Source organism: Anarhichas minor, unplaced genomic scaffold (genome assembly GCF_050575085.1).
Source record: "Anarhichas minor isolate MPS153535 unplaced genomic scaffold, ASM5057508v1 ptg000074l, whole genome shotgun sequence".
Classification (NCBI taxonomy): Eukaryota; Metazoa; Chordata; class Actinopteri; order Perciformes; family Anarhichadidae; genus Anarhichas; species Anarhichas minor.
Genome location: NW_027466520.1, coordinates 4,044,606 through 4,063,697, shown reverse-complemented (window position 1 = coordinate 4,063,697; position 19,092 = coordinate 4,044,606). Strand labels below are relative to the sequence as shown.

Below are 19,092 nucleotides of genomic sequence, written 5' to 3'. Positions count from 1 at the left end.
ATGTGCCGGTTGCTGCACAGACGGTTGGTGCAACAAGACCAGACAAGAAGCCCTGTTCACAAACTGAAACCTTTGACTTAAATGGACCTGGACTCTTTAGGTTTCACAGGCTTTGCCCTGCTTACAGGCAATTGGATGTTGAGCAACATACTTAACTTTTCAGGACATCTTAAAGATGCATTAACCAATGTATTTATATCCCAATATCATAAATAAAGTAAACTCCCCCCTCAAGAAACACCTTTTAAGGGGAATAAATGGAAGAAGGGTTGAGGAAGGATCCCTCTCTCTCTCCACCAACAGACAATATGCAATATTGCAATTGTTGTTTTGTGGTCTGCAACTTTAATGTTTTGTGCACACTCCCACCGCCCGCTGCTTCCAGACGCAGCAAGCAGCAGAACAGCTCCCATAAAGCCACTGTACGCTCGTTAGCTGGTGAACTAGCTGAACATCCTCTAGAGCAGCTAAAGAGCCACAGATTTGAGGGCCAAGAACCGAGCCAAACTACACAAGGTTGATATTGCATTCACAGCTTGCTGTGCTGCACCAACTGGCCAAAATAAATAAATTAAGACGAATATAAGAACATCTTTTACAAGAGACGCACAGTTAACACAAGCTCGTTTAACAAGAAATAAAGCTTACGGATGATCTAAATGTCCCCAGTGTCTAGAATGCATATGTGGTGGATTTCTTTTCTTTGCGTATCCACCATAGTATTTAATATATTTCCAACAACATGCTCCTTTTTATGATCATCGGTTGTTCTGTAACTAATTCCTTTCCACAAAGACATCAGAAATCTATCTGCGGGAGCCCAAAGCCTCCTGGTGATACGGGTGACACGGTTTTCCTGTAGAACATGCTTGTGTGTTATGAACCACCTTCTATAATTTGGCAATGGCTTTAACGGCGTTCACCCCCACACACACACTTTCCCTGGTGTGTTAATTCAGTGGGAATCTGGCTTCAGAAAACACTCCCCCCCCCCCCCCCCCCCCCCCCACCCATGAGAAGCACATGATGTGGCAGATAACGCCAGTAAGTATCGGCTTCAGTTGTTACAATTTCGACACTTGAACGATTCCAGAGGGAACATTTAAAGTAAACAGACAAAGTCTCACTCTTATGGACAAATCTGAAAGTGTTTACGAAAAAGTAGCTGTTGTGCATTCTTTCTCCGCGCCGCCTCCAACGCATGCAAGTTTCTCAGTTAGTTTGCTCACCCCTCTGGGCCCGTCTGCTCAGCAGTCTGGCCAAGATGTGTCATTGTCAGTGGGAAGATAGACATACATGGGGAAACGGATTTGTAAATGTTTAAATTATAGAATTAATGACAAAAAGTCTTGCACTTGTAGATCCTTTTTTCCAGTGAAGTCGGATCCAAAACTCCTTCAGAGCAGAAGCTACAAACTGACTTTTTGATGAGCTTCATTCCCAGTTTGTCCCAGTATTGTCAGCATTATTGTCACTAACGCAGACAGATTTTTATATTGCATCCGCAGGATTTATCATGTAGTTCAGTCTCTTTATAATCGTGTCATCGATATAAGCAGGAGCAGTATTGTGTGGCACCCAGGGGACAACCGCGCAATATGTAGCTGTGACTCGGAATGAATATAATATATATGTTGAGGCCCCCATAATCCGTCATTCAGTGGAAGTCACTGGCTCTCTCGCCCCACGTACCCCCCCCCCAATTCTACCCACAATACACTCTGCTCAGACATAGTGCGGCACAATGAGATACAAATTGAATTCCTTCTCCTGCCTTATCGTTTAGATAAATCACCTGAGTCTTTTCTGTGGTGGGGAAACGGGAGACACGCAGGACGGAGCTTCGGGGGAATTTTATTTTATTTTTTCTTCTGCAGTGACAAAAATACCACTTTTCCATAACAGAACGTACAATTCCATTCAATGTGTTCTCATAACTGTGCAGGAAAGTCGGCGTCCCAGTTTCGTGCAGTCCACCGAGACAGGAGAGAAAGTGCTTGTTTTGCTCTACTGTATGTTCTTCTTGATGCACGTTATCATGACACTGATTTGTCTTGCCTCTCCAGAGACTTCCAGTTTGGACACATGGATGGGAACGACTACATTAACAGCCTCATTATGGGGTGAGTGCCTGGAATCCTCTCTCTTCTCTCGTCATGTCCTTCTCTCTTCTCCCCCATCATAATTACCTTCTGTCAGCTACTTATCCAGGTCTGGACTGACATGTAATTGTCGGCCTCTGCTATTAAAGATGCTCTTGTGGAGAATTCAATTACACATGGGGCGGGATCGTATGGGAATGTACGGATAAGGCTCTGCCTGGATTAGGTCTGTAATGGTCATGTGTTTTATAATAGCGTGTCAAAGAGCAGCGCTAATGATACAGCCAGCCCTGCTGCAGGAGCTCCGCGCCGAGGCCGACTGTTGGTGCGTAGGGCTCGGAGAGGCCCCGCAACTTGACAACCCACACACTTTTAATTAGAAAGAGCTGCGCTATAGTGTTACAGGCCAGCAGGGCTGTAGCAGTTGGCGCGTCTGTTTTTATATCTTAACAACGTACAGTGTCTAATTATGTCTCTCTTTGTGTAATGTTGTGCGTGTTTGTGTGAGAATCTCTGAGTGTACGAGACCGCTGCGGGATGTTATTTGAGTACAGTAGAAGTCGTATTGGAACATGTGACGGCGTTCAAACAGCAGGCTAAAATTAGACGGGCAGTGTTTATATTTAAGGATGAAAGAGGTGATTAGCTCTCCTAATTTTATATGAGTAGATACAATATGTATTTGCCGGACTGAATTTGGCTGCCGCAGCGCGGGATTAATTGCCCTCCTTTGAGGAATGAAATCCTGGCCTGTCACTGTCCACTAATTCTCTCCCCTAGGAAACCCGTGGAAATAAATCTGATGGCTTTTTATCCCTCTTTCTGTCATCACAGCGATTACTGTGTTCTGGCAGCGGTCTGTCTGTCTGCATCCACCAAACACACACACACACACATGAGCACCACTCTAAACCCGAGGATGTCTCTTCTGTTTAAACGTGGGATTATCGCTAACCCCTTATATGGAATGCATGGTGGGCTGTGAAAAACGTAAGAGTTGTGAGGCAACAGGAACGTGTGTGTGTGAAGGGAAGATTTGTAATCATAGAAGGTGAATGATTCGGAAGATTGTTACCTCACAAACCAGCCGTTAGATTTGTATGCTAAAGATCGCTTGTGTGGAAATGCTACTTTTTCTTTTTAAGGGGCAGATTGTTTGTCATCTAGTTTTTATGTTTCCTGGACACTCTGTTAATCATTATCACCGTCCTCTTGCTATAATTATAACCCAAGAAATGCATTTGGTAACAGAAAGTGAAAAGAGAACTCGCAGAAGAGGAATTAATGAACTGCTGATAATGAGCCGGAGTCTCACTTAGTGAGTAAATAAAAACCTCATGCAAATGGTGTTTTTAAAATCCAGTTTTCACCTTTTACTTATCTATTTATTCCTTTTATAGACTAGTTCCAACAATTAGTTTTTTGCATAGTTGAATAAGAAGATCGGTACCACACAAATGGAGCTCAAGCCACACAGTTGGCTTACAGCAGTGTAACACGGTGTGTTCTCCAGAACATTGCTCCCCAATTTAACTTCCCCCGAAACCACAAATCCAATCTAAAGAGCGTTGCTATCAAACGTGTGCGTTTCATGCATTAGTGTGGAGGTGAAAACATGAAGTAGTTGTAACTTCAGTGTACTTTGTCAAATCTGGGCTCCAGGCCTGAGGACATTTACATGCTAATATATACTCATAGCCCCGCCCCTACATGTTAGCCCCGCCCCTTTCATAACCAATGAACTGTTGTCGTAAGACACCTTGGGAGTCGTCATTGCACTCAGCAGAAAACTTCCAGACCTTATAACACAGGCTAACGCTCAGCTCCATGGTGAACGCACAGACATGACAGTGGTATTAATAATAAGCGTATTTCCCCAAATGTTGTGCTTAAAGTGTATCTGTGCTTTTTTCTTCTTCTTTGGTTTAAAGAATAGTTCATGTATGACTGTGGTGGTGTCGATCTTTCTCATCTAACAGTATTCAAGAAGTAATTGTATTTCATAAAAAGTCAGATTGTCCCTTTTTAATAATCCAGACGGATGCTGGGTGAACTTCCTCTGTGATCATGAATAATTAGCCCTAATTATACAGTATGGCAGCCGCTTTTGGCAGCGGAAGGGGAAACGTCTTAAATGTGTGTTTTGTGCCAGCTCTAATTCTATAGAGTACAGTGTGACCCTTCATTATGGGCGGCAAACCCCCAGTAGTCTCCACTCACAGAGGTGAATAGGCTAATCCATATTTATTTTAAATGGGTGCCATCTGTTGGAGTAGGCTGGTTGTCAGATGGACTAGTGTGTGTGTGTGTGTGTGTGTGTGTGTGTGTGTGTGTGTGTGTGCGTGTGTGTGTGTGTGTGTGCGTGTGTGTGTGCAGTCATGTGATTGCCGATCTCAGCTGGACAGAGTAGTGAGGCGTTGATGACTCGAGTGCACGGCCGTGTGTGTGTGTCTGCCCTCCTGATCTCAGCTGGGTGGTGGATTGGGACAGTGATAGATATGTGTGTGTGTGCAATTTGTTGCCGGGTTGAGAAACACTGCAGGATGTGAGGCGGCAGAGCTGTGATGGACTGTTCGTGTGCTTGTGTGTGTCTAAGCCAGCGCTCGGCGTGGTGCGAGACATGTGAAAGAGGGATTGCCTGTTTGTATGACCTTGTTCGTTGCCTCACGCAGTTTTGTAATTCCTCCGCTGATTTGTCGAAGCACGCGGGTCGGAGAGCGTGCTGCGTTTCTGTCTCTGTGAAATGAGGCTTCTTTGTATACGTTTTGTGTGTGTCTCTCAGCAGTGGATGCAGAGTTGCTCTCCTCTGGCCTCCCTGCGATTCACTTGTCAGCTGTAATTTGTGACGGTCTCTTTAACTGTGACCGGCACAGACCCATAAAGCCCCAGAGTTGCACACTGTATGCATAAACGATAGAAGAAGTGGCACTCTGAAATGAGCCAGGCTGCAGCTGCGTTTTTCGTCAGAGTAAAAAAAAAAAAAGAGAAGGAAATACTTAATAAATGATGCCATGGGGAAAGTTCTGTTGCTCCAAGCAAGGGTTTGTTTATCTCACTGTTGTTGTGTTCTCCGTGTTAGTTTGTTCTTAAAGAAAGCACAACGTGTTCCCGTCTAATGATGCACTCTGGTAATGGCAGTCCAAGGTGCCGAGGTTAAGGAGATTAAAAGCTGTGTTTTCCTGTTTCTCTCAGCGAGGTGACGGTGCCCTCCGTTATCATCCTCAACACATCCAACGAGCAGTACTTCCTGCCCAGTGAGCCGACTGAGACCATGGAGCAGCTGGTCCAGTTCATCGACGGTGTTTTGAACGGTTCTGCACAGGTCCAACCCTTCTCCTCCTCTCTCCCTCCCTCCCTCTCGCTCTTCTTTTCTTTCCATGCATTCAGCTCGGTGTGTCCCTTCCCCTGGTGTTGTACCGTTGTAATCACACCAGTAGTCCTCATTAATCAACCACGTTGCCTCGCATTTTAAGTCCTCCCAGGAAAATAGTTTCAGCAGATGAGGTATTTTTGCAATCCCCTTTTGCATGTTTAGATTTCATATTGCTCTCCTCCCTGGATGGATTATCTACAATAATTATTTCCTCAGTCAAACACGGAGATTACTACAGGATTCTGTATTGTGGTGTACACACTAATCTGGAAAAGAAATGTCATCGCTTTCCTCTGTGCTGCACTGTAAGTCACCAGATGTATGAAACCATAAGCCAAACAGCCAGAGGTCCTGTCCTTTATTTTCCGAGGAAGGTCTGAGCTATTTATTTATTTTTTTCATGGCAGAACAAACAACCAAAAAAAACACCCGGTTGCAGCCAAAGCTTGGACAGATTCAACATCTTCACGTCATGCTAGTAATGTCTGCCATGAGGCTGGTTCATGCTTCATGTAGAAAATACACAGAAAGATGTGTGTGAAATGCTTTCAACTCAATTTAGGATAATGAAGATGGCGCAAAAAGGTAACAATAGTTACCGTTCGTTTCATCTTTTTGGGGGACCAAAATTCTGAAATCTGTGAGTGTTCTCCATGAGAAGCATGAACATTAAGGTTCACAGACGGCGTGTTTAGCCTCGCACGATGCTTGAACGGAGGACGGAACTGGCAGGCACCTCTCGAGCTGATTTTTAAGGGAATTGCTAAAAAAAGCTGTTTTAAAGTATCTCCCCACTCACTGCTCTTCTGGTACATAGGCTGGCTTCACTGTCTCAGTCCTCTATCGTTTGCAATTAAGAAAGAACAACCCCAACAACATGCTATTAAAAAATACACGTAATGTTAAAACTTCTAACTAAAGTACAGACCTCACACAGCATCGGCATACGTCTGTGCAACAGCTGCTTCCACAGCAATCCTCCCACGCCCACCTTCAGTCCTCCTCAGTCACAGCTCACTAATTGGCCATCCTGATGAATTAGCGTCGAGACAGATCGCCCATTGGCTGCCCAGGTGCTGTCGCTAACAAATGAGCTCAGACGGAGTAGAACGGCCGGACAGAGAACAAGCTAGAGTCGGGCACATCTGCTGATTTTGTGCAAGGAAGCGTTTAATTAAACACTATTTTAAATGTCTGGGATGCACCGACCGTGTGAGGATGCCTGAGATTTAGAGAATTCTGCGCGAGTACTTTGAGAAAGTTTTGGTGTCGACGAGGCACAGTAGCTCATCTGTCTCCATCAATGCATCTGTCTCCCTGCAGGCTCAAGGAGGTGATGGCTTCATTCAGAGGATCAAACGCGTGGCCTTTGATGCCAGATCCACCATCATGGTAAGTTGGTGAGAGTTGGTTCCAGGCTGCTGCGTGTAGACGGTCGGAGAACATTTCTCAAGCACGTTATTGAAGTTTAAAATGTTCAAACCATTCAGCAATAAAGAAATTGCAAAAATAGTTAAATACATGTTATTTTGCAGGATATCACCATCATGACTTTCACTAAAAAATGCCAATTACAATTTACATTACAATTTAACCTAACTACTGAACTATAGTTTTGATTTAAGTAACTCTTTGTTTTCAGTTTTTGTTTTGTTTGTTTTTATGTTTTTTGCTTTTCTTTCTTGTTATTTTCTCCTTTACTACTGTAAACTGAGTAACACGTGCACAAAAATGAAAATACTTGCTCTTTGATTTTTATGTCATATGGTGCATTCTCATCAATAAAGTATATATAAAAAAAAGAAAAGAAAAATGCCCCCAAAAAAATGTCTTTGACCAAAATTGCGTTGCTCCAAAAGCCCACACATGTCTAATAGATTTAGTTTTAGTCTATGAGGTTATTTTGTAACAAGTATGGTACTGTAGCTTTTTAAACCTCCATTAATGTATGTCCACTTGGGAGCAGCACAACAAACTGCTCATTTTTATTACTGTATTTTACAAACTCGTAGGCAGACAGTTTCTTGTTTACACAACCAGCAGACGCGTAGCAACATCGGCAAAGATACGGAGTTGCGTTTCTGATGGGATGAGTGATGGTGAACCGAAGCAGTAAAATTGACCTAAACAATGACCTGAAAGACGCTTAAACGCTCCGTAGACCTCAGAGAAACAGCAGACGCTGGTGATTATTCTACGTGGGTTTGTGTGGATGATGACCCATAACCCTTTGTCCAGTGTTCATATAGAAATGTTGATTAGTCCAACTTTAGAGTCTATTTTGTATAAGTTTCAGGCTAATATTATTACCTTACTTGTATACCTCTCCTCACCTCGTTCTTTATTATACCACTGAACCCCTCGTGCTCGTTGATATGCTGCACGCCGCGCCTCACCTTCACCGTGTTCTCCAATCCATGGAAAGTACTGTACATGCATAATGCGGCAAGTTCAGCAACACTGTAAAACAAATGCCCGAGTGCCCTGCTCTCTCTCCCCGTGGGAGGAAGAACAACATTCAGAGAAACAAGACGCGGAGTATGACTGAGAATATGCAATGCAGGCAGTACACACAGTATGCGGAGAGAGAGAGCAGCAGGCGGTGGAGTGATGAGAGAGCAGACCGAGTGAAAGTGGGAGGAGATGCAAGTTCGGTCTCCTGACCCGAAGTAGTTGGTTCTGTTCGGGGGAGCTGGTGTTTATTTTACTACGGGTGTGCTAGGAATGTAAATACAGCTGTGTGGTAATTCTGCAGTTGTACTGTAACCGCGGGTAAAGCTCGACACTGCCCTTAACAATGTCCTTAAAGGGGAAATCATAGGTTTTATAGTGACTTCTGGAAGCTAACCTCAACGTACGAAGAAAGGCTTGTAAAAATCTGTTTATTGAAGGTTTTCAACATTTCCGCTGTCGGCTCTGGTTTGACAGTTTAAACCAGAGGAGGAATAAAACCCGGTTGAAAAGGTTAATAATAAAAAAATCTTTCTTTGGGCTGAAAGAGAAGAGCAAAAAGTGAAGGATTGTAATTGTTCCTCTGCACAAAAGTAAGAATCCACATGTGAAAGGCTTGTCTCACACCTGTAAAGAGGAAAGCTATTCTCTCCTCGCTTCCCTAAATTTGGCGAGCTGCATGCGTCCCCATGAACAGTCCTGCTTACAGTGACACGACATGATCCAGAGCAGACAGGCAGCAGCCATCACCTCGCCCCCGGAGCCTAAATCTAAATGCACGGCTGACGGGAGCACGAGGGAGCAGCCGCATCAGGCCCAATGACTCACAGCCTGCTGTGTTAGCATAGCATACCCATCTCCACCTCATCCAGCGTCACACAGCACCGGCAATTACCATCCCTCTTCCTGTGGCAATGACTGGAGGGCGCATGAATGTTTCTCTCCTTCTCAGCTCAGCGGCTGACAGAAGTTGTGATCGAATACTCGCTCCCAGGTACATTGTCTCCGATGTAGCCCGCTATATTCAGGCCAAATGACTCATCTGTCACTGGGATCATTTAAAGAAGGAGGTTGTCCTTCAGTGACCCGGGCAGTGTTGTTGCCGCAGGGAAGGTGTTTCACAGGAGTGGAGTGGTACGTGTCACAGAAATGTTAAATTGTTATGTGCAGGTTCGGGGCATGGATGTGAATAAGCAGTTACTGTTCTTTTTACCGATCTTTAGGGATTCATGCCCGGACAAGTCCATACACCAAAATGTGCAGACTGTCACCAAGTTCTAATGAATGTAGAATCTACAGGTAGTAAATTAAATGGAGAATAGTTTCTCCTACCGAAGGATTGCAACAAAATGTAGCTGTAATTCGCTCACAAAAAGATGTACCGGGATGCGGGTGCTTGGTACCTTTGCACACATGTAGCAACAGCACCTGTCTGAATGTGTGTGAACGTGTAGTCATGGGAGGTGAGCCTATTATAGGCGAGGAAGACAGAAATTATCTTCAGACAGTCCTGTGCATAAAGGTGGACCTTTTCCCTGTTTGAAGTTTGAGATTTCTTTATTTATATCGGTTCAATCTGCACAATGTGGAAGTACCAGAAACCCAAAGTGTTGCAGATAAAAGGGTAAAAACTCTGCGATAGGGTCATCAGTGTAAAACAAAACCAAAGCAAACAAGACGGCACATTACGAGACAGAAACACAAACAGTATAACGTAACACAGACATCCTGAAATTACACGACATCAATTTAATTAATACTAAAATATTAAAGCCTGCCTGGGTTTCTGCAAATGATTTGTGACCTGCCTTCTAAACACACACACACACACACGCGTAGCTTAATGGCGTAATGCTAATGAATGAATACATGAATGAATAAAAATGCAGTATCTCTGCTGAAAACATAAAAGCATGTCTGCAGTTCTTCACACCAATATTCCTGGATCTCTAAATAGGATTTTGAATCGGCTCTCCCTAATGGCCGCTGTAATGGCAGTTTACTGTAGTAAACACTTCTACTAATCACGCCCTCTCCACAGCTGGGCTGTGACATATTGGGGAAGCATTGAGAGAATTAAACCATAAACATTTCATCAGTTTCTTTAATGTGTGAAGTTAAGAATTGAGGTCAGGGCCGGATTAACCCATTTGGGGGCCCGGGGGCAAAAGAACGAGCTTGGGGCCCCTCCCTGTTGAACCTCGATCGTTCCAGCTTTCTCGACACTGGTACAGTCGTCCTTTTTGCCGTTTCTAGTCCCCATCGAGCGTTGCACACAGCAGACCACACATGGTGGTTTCCATGTTCGCCGATTTCTGTTCCAGGGGTTGGGATGGGGGTTTGTTTTGTTTTGTTGTCACACTGTGACATCAGTGTTGGGTTTGGTTATAAGTGCAACTCTTCACATAGAAATCAACGATCCGCGTTCCGGCCCCTTATCACTTCTCATTCACTTGATTACCACCAAGCAATTTAGCAAATGATCCCAAACTAATTAGCACCCTGACGTGACCCGCTTTGTGATCCAGACTTGAATAAGACAAGAACGAGGAAGAGATTCTGAGTGATGGTAACATTTGTAGATGGAAAGGCTTTTTACTTGTACGTGTACAATCAATTCACACCTCTTTTCTTTTGTCTCCATGTCCTCCCCTCACACTCCCCCTTCTGTGTCTTCCTCTCGTCTCTCGTCGTCTCCTCTCCCACATCAGTCGGTGTTTCGCAGCTCTCCGCTGCTGGGCTGCTTCCTTTTCGGCCTACCGCTGGGCGTAATTAGCCTGATGTGCTACGGCATCTGCACAGCCGAGTCGGACGACGGTTCGGAGGACTTGGACGCGCTCAAGAGGGAGGGCCTGACCGACGAGGAGGAAGACGAGGAGGAGGAGGAGAGGCAGCGCGGCAATGAGCTGGAGGGCCCCGAAGAGGGCGAGAACGAGGAGGAGGAGGAGGAGGAGGAAGAAGACGACGACGTCGTCGTCGGAGAGAAGGATCCCGAAGAGAAGAAAACCGATTAACGCAGGTGCTCCCGCCGGATACAGGATGATGGGCCAAGTCAAATGCGGTGACATGAAACTCAAAGACTTATCAATGTGTTACTATTCTGCTTCTTTGTCTTTCATATCACTCCCCCTCAAAGCCCCTCTAGCACAGACCGCTCTCCCATCTTTGAGTTCTGTGTTAAAGGTCGGCCGCTCAGCGAAGCCATCGAATCTTGTTTCAAGCTAACAGCCTTTTAGTGACGGCGTGTAAACACGTAATGCTCCAGAGATAGAGGCGGCTGTGAACCAAACAAACCTCTTATTTATTAAGATTCGACCAACCAGTGGTTTGTTCCTTGTGACGCTTTCTCTCCTTGTTTTGTAACTACTAAAATGCTTATTGTTTTGTTCTATCCCAATCTATTTTTTTCTTTTTGTTTCCAGTTCATTATGATATTGTAGAATAGTAAAATACTGACATGAATACAGACATTTTCCACCTCTACCCCAAACCCAAAGTTAAAGCTTAATTGGCGTGTGTAGAAAGCAAAGGAAGTGCCCAAGAAGGAAAATCTGCCATAAATCAATCGTGCTTTATCTATTGTATGTTATTGCCTGAACATATTTCTTCTTCTTCTTCTTCTAGGGGTGCAAAGTGCCGAGACAGTCGCGCATTTCTTACTTATTTCTCAAGCCAGCCACCTGTTGGTGTCCATTTATGAGTTAATGGTAATTGTTATCAGTGTGTCTGATTCTGGGATATGGCAAATGTGCTTTTTTGTTTTCCAACATGGCCAACCTGCTGAAATTCTTCATATAGATGGGTTGTACCTGTATAGCAGACATCCATAACACGCATCAGTAGTCCCTGCAGCTTTTAACAAGTCATATTCTTCAGATAGACGGGCTCCGTCTCTTTCCATATTTCAATCTGTCTTCCATCACTCGTTGCCATATTGAATTCAGTAGGCAGGTTGAAGTTTAAATCCCGATACACTGAGCGCACAAAATATAAAGCCCGTCTTCCTGCTGCTTAGTTTCACCCCTTCTTTTTCTGCAATAACGCACTATTGTTGGTTTTCTCAATGCCATAGCTGTCCTGTTTGCAATAGCTGAAATCTGGTAGGGGTTGTGGCTTCCTCTTGGGTTGAAGTGGCCGGTCTGTTACGTATAATAAACAAGTGTTCCTAAAATCTGCTCCTCCCAGTGTAATACGCTTTTTATGAGAGATGCTCAGTGGAGTGCTCCTGGTTGGATTTGGGGACTTTCTGGCAGCGAGTTAAAGCACCTGAGAACATGTTTCATTATCTTTGTTACACGTTTGTGGCTAAGGAAGGAAAAAATAAAGGAAAACCTGTAATATGCAGGGACATTTCCATGGAAACAAAAGCACATTTTTCCCCAGCTGTCGTATGTTTCGTGCTAATTGGTGCATGGAGATGAAATCACACGTTTTGTTTTTTTCCTCCAATTCAGCCGTGTCACCAGTGGGAAGGGTACAAACAAAAACACAAATAATGAATTATGAATTATGTGACGATTGGTAGATAAAAGTATAAATCATGTTGGAAACTCAAAACTTTGAGAATTTAGGAAATGCGCTTCTTCACTTTCTTGCCAAGCGTTACATGAGAAAGTTGTTACTGATGTCTGAAGGGGAAAATATGAAGCCAGTGCCAGCAGCTTGTTAGCTTAGCTTAGCACAAAGAATGGAAACCACTAGCCTGGTTCTGATCGTAACAACCGCCTGCCAGCACTTCTAAAGCTCTAAAATCTCTCTCGTTTTATCTGTACACAAACTTCCAGGAAGTCTTCTCTGGTTTCCTGGAAACCTCACAGTGAAGACTCCAGGAAGTCTCTGCACCCGACCAGGATTTCGTTTGGCACATAACCCCCATTAAAACCACAACGTGTTGTTTTTTACTCATTCCTTTATGGATTAAGCAAACGAGATAACCTGTTCATTAGAGAGCTTTAGAGGGGCTGGTATGCACTTTTTTTGGCCTTTGACAGAGCCAGGCTAGCCATTTCCCCTCGCGTCCAGTCTTTATGCTAAGCTAAGCTACTCGGCTGCTGACCCTAGTTTCATATTCACCATGCAATCCTCTCCTCCAAGTCCCGGCGACAAAGCTAGTATACTTCCCTAAATGGCAAACTATTCCTTTTTAGAGTGGTGCACTGGATTATTATTATTCGCTCTGCATTTGTTTTACATTATTCAGCCGAAACATTCCTGCATACTATTTAACGTACAGAGCTGGCGAGTAATTAAAAGTTTGAAATGAGCAACGACAGCTTCTGTAACAGGCTTTCTCTCGAGGGAACTTCAACACATGGTGATGAATGAGCATTAAGTTCATCCCTGACCTTGGGAGGAAGTCTCAGTCCTGCGTCCACATCCTCACTTTGACTTGATCGCGTCTCACGTAACGACAACTGAACTAACTGCTGATCTACTCGGTGGATACTTTGAAATAGTAATGAATGTTTTGAGCAGTTTATGCTATTGTTGTGTAAAGGTGATCCTCCCTCACACTCTTAGAAAGTGTAACAGTGATATGATAAGATTCGTTATTCTTCATTTCATCCTGCTTTTGCAGCTCAGTAAATCTTGTAACGTGATCGACTTAGGCTGCTCGACCGAAGCACACCTGCTGTTTTTAATATACAGAGGTCATCTGTATCATTACTGTGAATCTGCACTAAAGGAAACCATGCCCTCGCCTTGCCTTCCGGTCCTTGTAGTTGCCTACCATTCTCTGCCGAACTTCCTCCTTTGGGTTTGAATTGAGATTGTCACACTTTATTACAGGTTTGAAAGATTGAAATAAAGATTGTCGTCTTTTTCTTGTTCTTGTTGACTGGCATCTTTTGTCCATCTGACGTATTTCCTGCCTGTCCTCCATTTAGACATCTATTTCTCCATCTATCTCCAATTATCGCACATATGAATGTGTTTTTTTTTTTAATCTCTCGACAGTATAATTCGAGGTAGAGGTGTCAACTCAATTACAGCAGATGTAATCAGATTTTGGGAGATCTAGGTTTAACTGCGACTGATTGCGTTGCGTGATGCGAAACTCATTTATTTCTTCTCTTTAGGGAACGGCGGCGCTTAAAAGTCAAAACTCTGAGACGTGACTTTACATAATGGGATAAAGCACAATGTCACGCTGTACTCTGTGAAGAACTGACCCTCGCACAGTTTGAGAGAAATAATACGTTGCTTCTGGGAAATTTGATAGGGTTGTTTTTTCGGGTCTGATAAAGGAGGGGGATGTTCATTTTCCATTGGATGTCATTTTGGGGATAAATTACCGCAAAGGGGGAGATAATATATTACTAGGCTACATCAGAATCGGTGTCATCGAGTGGTGCTGATGCAAAAAGTAATTCATCGCTCAATTACCTCGCCATATATTCTGAGAACGAGTCTCATCTCGTGGCAAATGAAGGAGGCCTCCCGTCTCTTTTTCTTCTGGAGAACCAACAATCTTGCGCACTAGACAAGGGCAATTACACTCTGCTGCTCATTCTGACGTCTCTCGTGTTGAAATGGCATATTAAGGCGAGCTAGTGATCATGAGTCACGGGAGGTGCTTAATGGCGTCGGGGTGCCGCGCGGGGTCAAGGTAGAAGAGATTGATGGTTATTTCAGTTAATGCGTTAAGCCCGTATTTCAGGGCTATTTCTGAGCTCCGTTTGTGTCACTCAATGGCTGATTAGCTGTCCTCACCATAGAAATCAACCCACTCCTGTTAGAAAAGCAGTGTTTTAGCAATCTGATAGATGGCCGCAGCTGCCAAAGTCCATCCGTTTGCCGCCACAAATACCTCGACGCCTAATTACGCAATGTCTGCAAATGTGCCCTTTTGAGATGTTGCTAAACTCTCGTGTGCGTTTCCACCATCAGCATCGGCACGTAGATAATTTCCCGTCAGACTATTTTTGGTGCATGCGACTTCACACCAACGGTTCAAACCGGGTTTAATAGCCGCCTGTCAGCCGATTGATGGCGCTTGTTTGCCGTCGTTTGGACCTGACATTTTGGAAAATGTTTCTTCGGGGGTTGTGTGAAAATGACTGTGTGCTGCATGAAGATGCCCGTCAAAGCCGTTACAGCGTCTGCATCAAAAATCATCAAAGAAACACACAGGAGGACGGTATCTGTCAGCTGAGAAGAAGATAAGTGACAACACGGCGGAGTCAAACATACACCCTGTTTCTGGAACACAATGGAATGTTTATAGTTGAGTATTTCTGTAGGAAAAGTAACTAATGTATACAATTTTTTTATCACAGTTTTAATTATAATTTCTATTTGATTATTATGCAGCATAAAAAGCTACCAAAGTAGCATTGACCGGTGCATTGTAGTCATTTTAAAACACGTGTTCACCTCGTTAGCTGCCTTGTTTAAACATGCATGTGATTAAGTCTCCTGAAAATTATTTTAGTGGTAATTAAAATATATTCAAGTATTCATAATGCATTCACATCATAAACTGTGACATATTTCTCTCCCATATATAGTTCATATCAGCTGCCTTTTTTTTAATAATAAATAGTATTGACCTTAAACCTAAATTTGTGGTATCACCCCCCCCCCCCCCACCAGTCAGGCCTATTTACGGCTGCTCAGCCATGATTGGACAACCACCGTTCCTGTGAGAGGTTTAGTAAACGGTCAATTAGAAATCCTAAAATTCAAGTCGACTGCGGCTCAGCGCCTCATCCGGACTCCATATCTCGGTTTGTGACAAATCTTTATTTATAGCCGGAGCGTACAAATGATGCGCAGCTCTGCAGAGAATAACAAGTGCATGGCCCGCATTATCTCTGTCACCTTTAAGTGCACCGTAAGCATTTCCCACTGGAGTCTTTCTGCTTATCACTCTGCCGAGGAGCCGTTGCCACACAGCAGCTGCCTAATGATGTTGCCTGGGTTGTCATCATTTACTGAAGGGACCTGTCCCCTCGGGGGGGTCAGGGTGACTTACAGTACCTGAGACGTAACTGCTCCTGGAGGAGGTGACGTGCTGACGTCGTCACTCACACCTTTTTGCCAGGGGCCTGTTTCCATGCTCCAACCTGATTACCCAAAGAGCTAAAAAAAAATCAGCTTTCACAGTCAAGGAAGACAACAGGTCCGTCAACTTGTGTGTGTGTGTGTGTGTGTGTGTGTGTGTGTGTTTAATCTGAGCCTTAGTCCCTTTACCCAGATGTTCAGGGACGTTACGTGACTGGCCTGCTGGGTCCAGAGCTTACTCCCAAACCCCCTCATAGTGACTGTAGCCAGCTGGCTGTTAATGATGGCACAATAACAACACTTATGTACACTGATACACACTTCTTCTAATGCACACCAACACTGTTGACGTGAGGACCTTTTTGCCGCCCAGGCAACACACTGTCGGTACGGGAAACAGTCTGTATATCTCTGGAAATATGTGGAGCTGAGTGCGAAGAAGAAAGTGGGATTTATTTAAGTTAAGAGCTTTTGCACGATAATCCTTTTAGGGGCATGTCATTTTGAATTGGTGGGGCCCCAAGCAGAGGGCAGGGCTGTCTGTTTATGGAGATTATACTGAATATTATACGCTGTAAGTACTGTACCTGTGTCCGTAAAAGCAATTGCTTACATCACAGCACAGAATCACAAACAAAGATTCAAGATTGGCTTGTTGTGGGGAGTGGTGGTCTTCAAATATTAATGGGCTTCTCTAATTAATATACATGTCGCTAAAAGGGTATATATGATGTTTTAGGTTTAATTAGGGTTTGGACCCACTCTGGTGTATTAAATAATTCATTGCCCATTTGGTGCCTGATATTATCCTTTTATCTTTCACATCAACTGCGGTGTTTTGGCCTCAGTCCTCTTATCTTTTGTTTGTACATAATTTGTTCTAGTTTAATCCTCTGCTCAACATATAAGTAACACACTTGAACAAATATTCACAAAACAAGAAAAGAACAAAAAAAAACACGGATTCAATCCAATGTGGGATGCTGACATATTTATATTCAAAACATGAAATACCTCTACTTATTATACTGTGTACACAGAGAATTAAAGAAATGTTTTGGCATTTGGGACATAGGCACATTTGTTTTCTTGCAGACAGTTGGATGTGAAGATCCGTAGCAGTGTTATATCTGTACGCTAAATATAAAGCTACAACTAGGAGACGGGTAGCTTAGCTTAGCATTAAGACCGGAAACAGGAGGAACAGTTAGCATGGCTCTGTCCAAAGGTTGTGGTTTTATAGGGGCTTATGTGGCGGACTATCCCTTAGCCTGGAGCAGTGACTTCCTGAAATAACCTCACATTAAACCACAACTTGTAGTCTTTACACTTGAGTTTTAGTGAAATTCAAAAATAACGTGTTAATCAGTGATCTTCAGAGGTGCTGGTCGGTGGCCAGGCTGTTTGCTTCCCTCTGTCTTTACACAAAGCTAAGCTAGGCTAACTGTCTCCTAGCTGTAGTGTCATATTAAATAGACATGAGATATGAATGGCATTAATCTTCTCAGCTCTTGGCAAGGAAGTTGTGTATTTCCCAAAAAAGTCAAACAATTTCATTGTTCATCATAAATTCATCTAATTGGTCCTGTTATGACCTCGCTCATGGGGTCATAAACAAAAAAGGAGACACATCATGGCAAAGTTTAACAAAATAAACTAAAATATTAAGTGATTCAAGTTTGTACTGCATGTTTAAAAGAAAACAAATAAAATCATAAAATCTTTAATGACCGGCTTAACTGAACTCATGAGGATAACCTCAGACCAGTAGCGCCGAGATCGTGGCCGATGGTATGCTACTGTTCAGCAGTATGTACCTATCCCTAGAGTGGCATGCCACTGTTGTTCAGCGGTAGGTACCTATCCCTGGAGTGGCATGCTACTGTTCAGCAGTATGTACCTATCCCTGGAGTGGTATGCTACTGTTGTTCAGAAGTAGGTACCTATCCCTGGAGTGGTATGCTACTGTTGTTCAGCAGTAGGTACCTATCCCTGGAGTGGCATGCTACTGTTGTTCAGCGGTAGGTACCTATCCCTAGAGTGGCATGCCACTGTTGTTCAGCGGTAGGTACCTATCCCTGGAGTGGCATGCTACTGTTCAGCAGTATGTACCTATCCCTGGAGTGGTATGCTACTGTTGTTCAGAAGTAGGTACCTATCCCTGGAGTGGTATGCTACTGTTGTTCAGCGGTAGGTACCTATCCCTGGAGTGGTATGCTACTGTTGTTCAGAAGTAGGTACCTATCCCTGGAGTGGTATGCTACTGTTGTTCAGAAGTAGGTACCTATCCCTGGAGTGGCATGCTACTGTTGTTCAGCGGTAGGTACCTATCCCTGGAGTGGCATGCCACTGTTGTTCAGCGGTAGGTACCTATCCCTGGAGTGGCATGCCACTGTTCAGCGGTAGGTACCTATCCCTAGAGTGGCATGCTCTACTCTCAGTCTGTATGTCAGGGTATTTGATGTTCTGTACTTGACCACAGAGAACATACATGGAAGCATCATGTGACATATATGCTTGATGTTTTACAGTGTAATTGTAATTTATCTTTGAAGCGACAATCCCACCTTGTGTCTCCTTCTGCATTCGCCCCTGCTTCCCCACGTCGGAGAAAAATAATACAATCAAAATTTACCAGACACCTTTGAGAGTTCATGTGAACAATGACAAGTTGATTGGAGACGACCGCTCCTGATGTGCTGTTCTTTGGACCGGCGGTGGTCATTACTGAGCCCACTTTAGTATCCAACATCACCACAGAGGAATAACAGCACAGCGCCTGCAGAGAGTAATAACATCTTGGTGCTCCCGTGGCCACATTGGGCTCAGGCCAGTGGTTAACTTTGCAATTTAATAGGAAGTGTTTTCTTTTCAGCTCCCTCTGATGGCTTTTTAATTGCTTTCAGTGACACTGTCACCTCACTCCCTCAATAGCCCGGAGACCGTGTTGGGTTGGCTGTGGCAAGGGAGCTCTTTAATGTAATCATGGAATAATCATAATTAGGAAAACATAATTGTGAGCAGTTATTTGGCTTAAAATGACCCAGAGGTGCAAAATAATCATTTAAAATGCATTCTTATTGATAGATAGCGCAGCACCACATTTAAAAACAAGCAATAATTGAGGCTGGAGGCCTATTATTGTTTGTAGGGACCAAA

The 19,092-nt window shown here is 43.8% G+C and overlaps 1 protein-coding gene across 1 annotated transcript in view; it reads left to right on the top strand.

Annotated features, from left to right (window-relative positions):
* tmx3b (thioredoxin related transmembrane protein 3b) overlaps positions 1 to 13,757 on the top strand; it is a 30,967-nt gene extending 17,210 nt beyond the window's left edge. Inside the window, exons 13-16 of the mRNA XM_076080474.1 lie at positions 2,067 to 2,123; positions 5,295 to 5,424; positions 6,799 to 6,867; positions 10,638 to 13,757. Coding sequence (XP_075936589.1) covers positions 2,067 to 2,123; positions 5,295 to 5,424; positions 6,799 to 6,867; positions 10,638 to 10,940 — 559 coding nt within the window. The 3' untranslated portion in view covers positions 10,941 to 13,757. The remainder of the gene's footprint in view (positions 1 to 2,066; positions 2,124 to 5,294; positions 5,425 to 6,798; positions 6,868 to 10,637) is intronic.
* Positions 13,758 to 19,092: the final 5,335 nt, after the last annotated feature.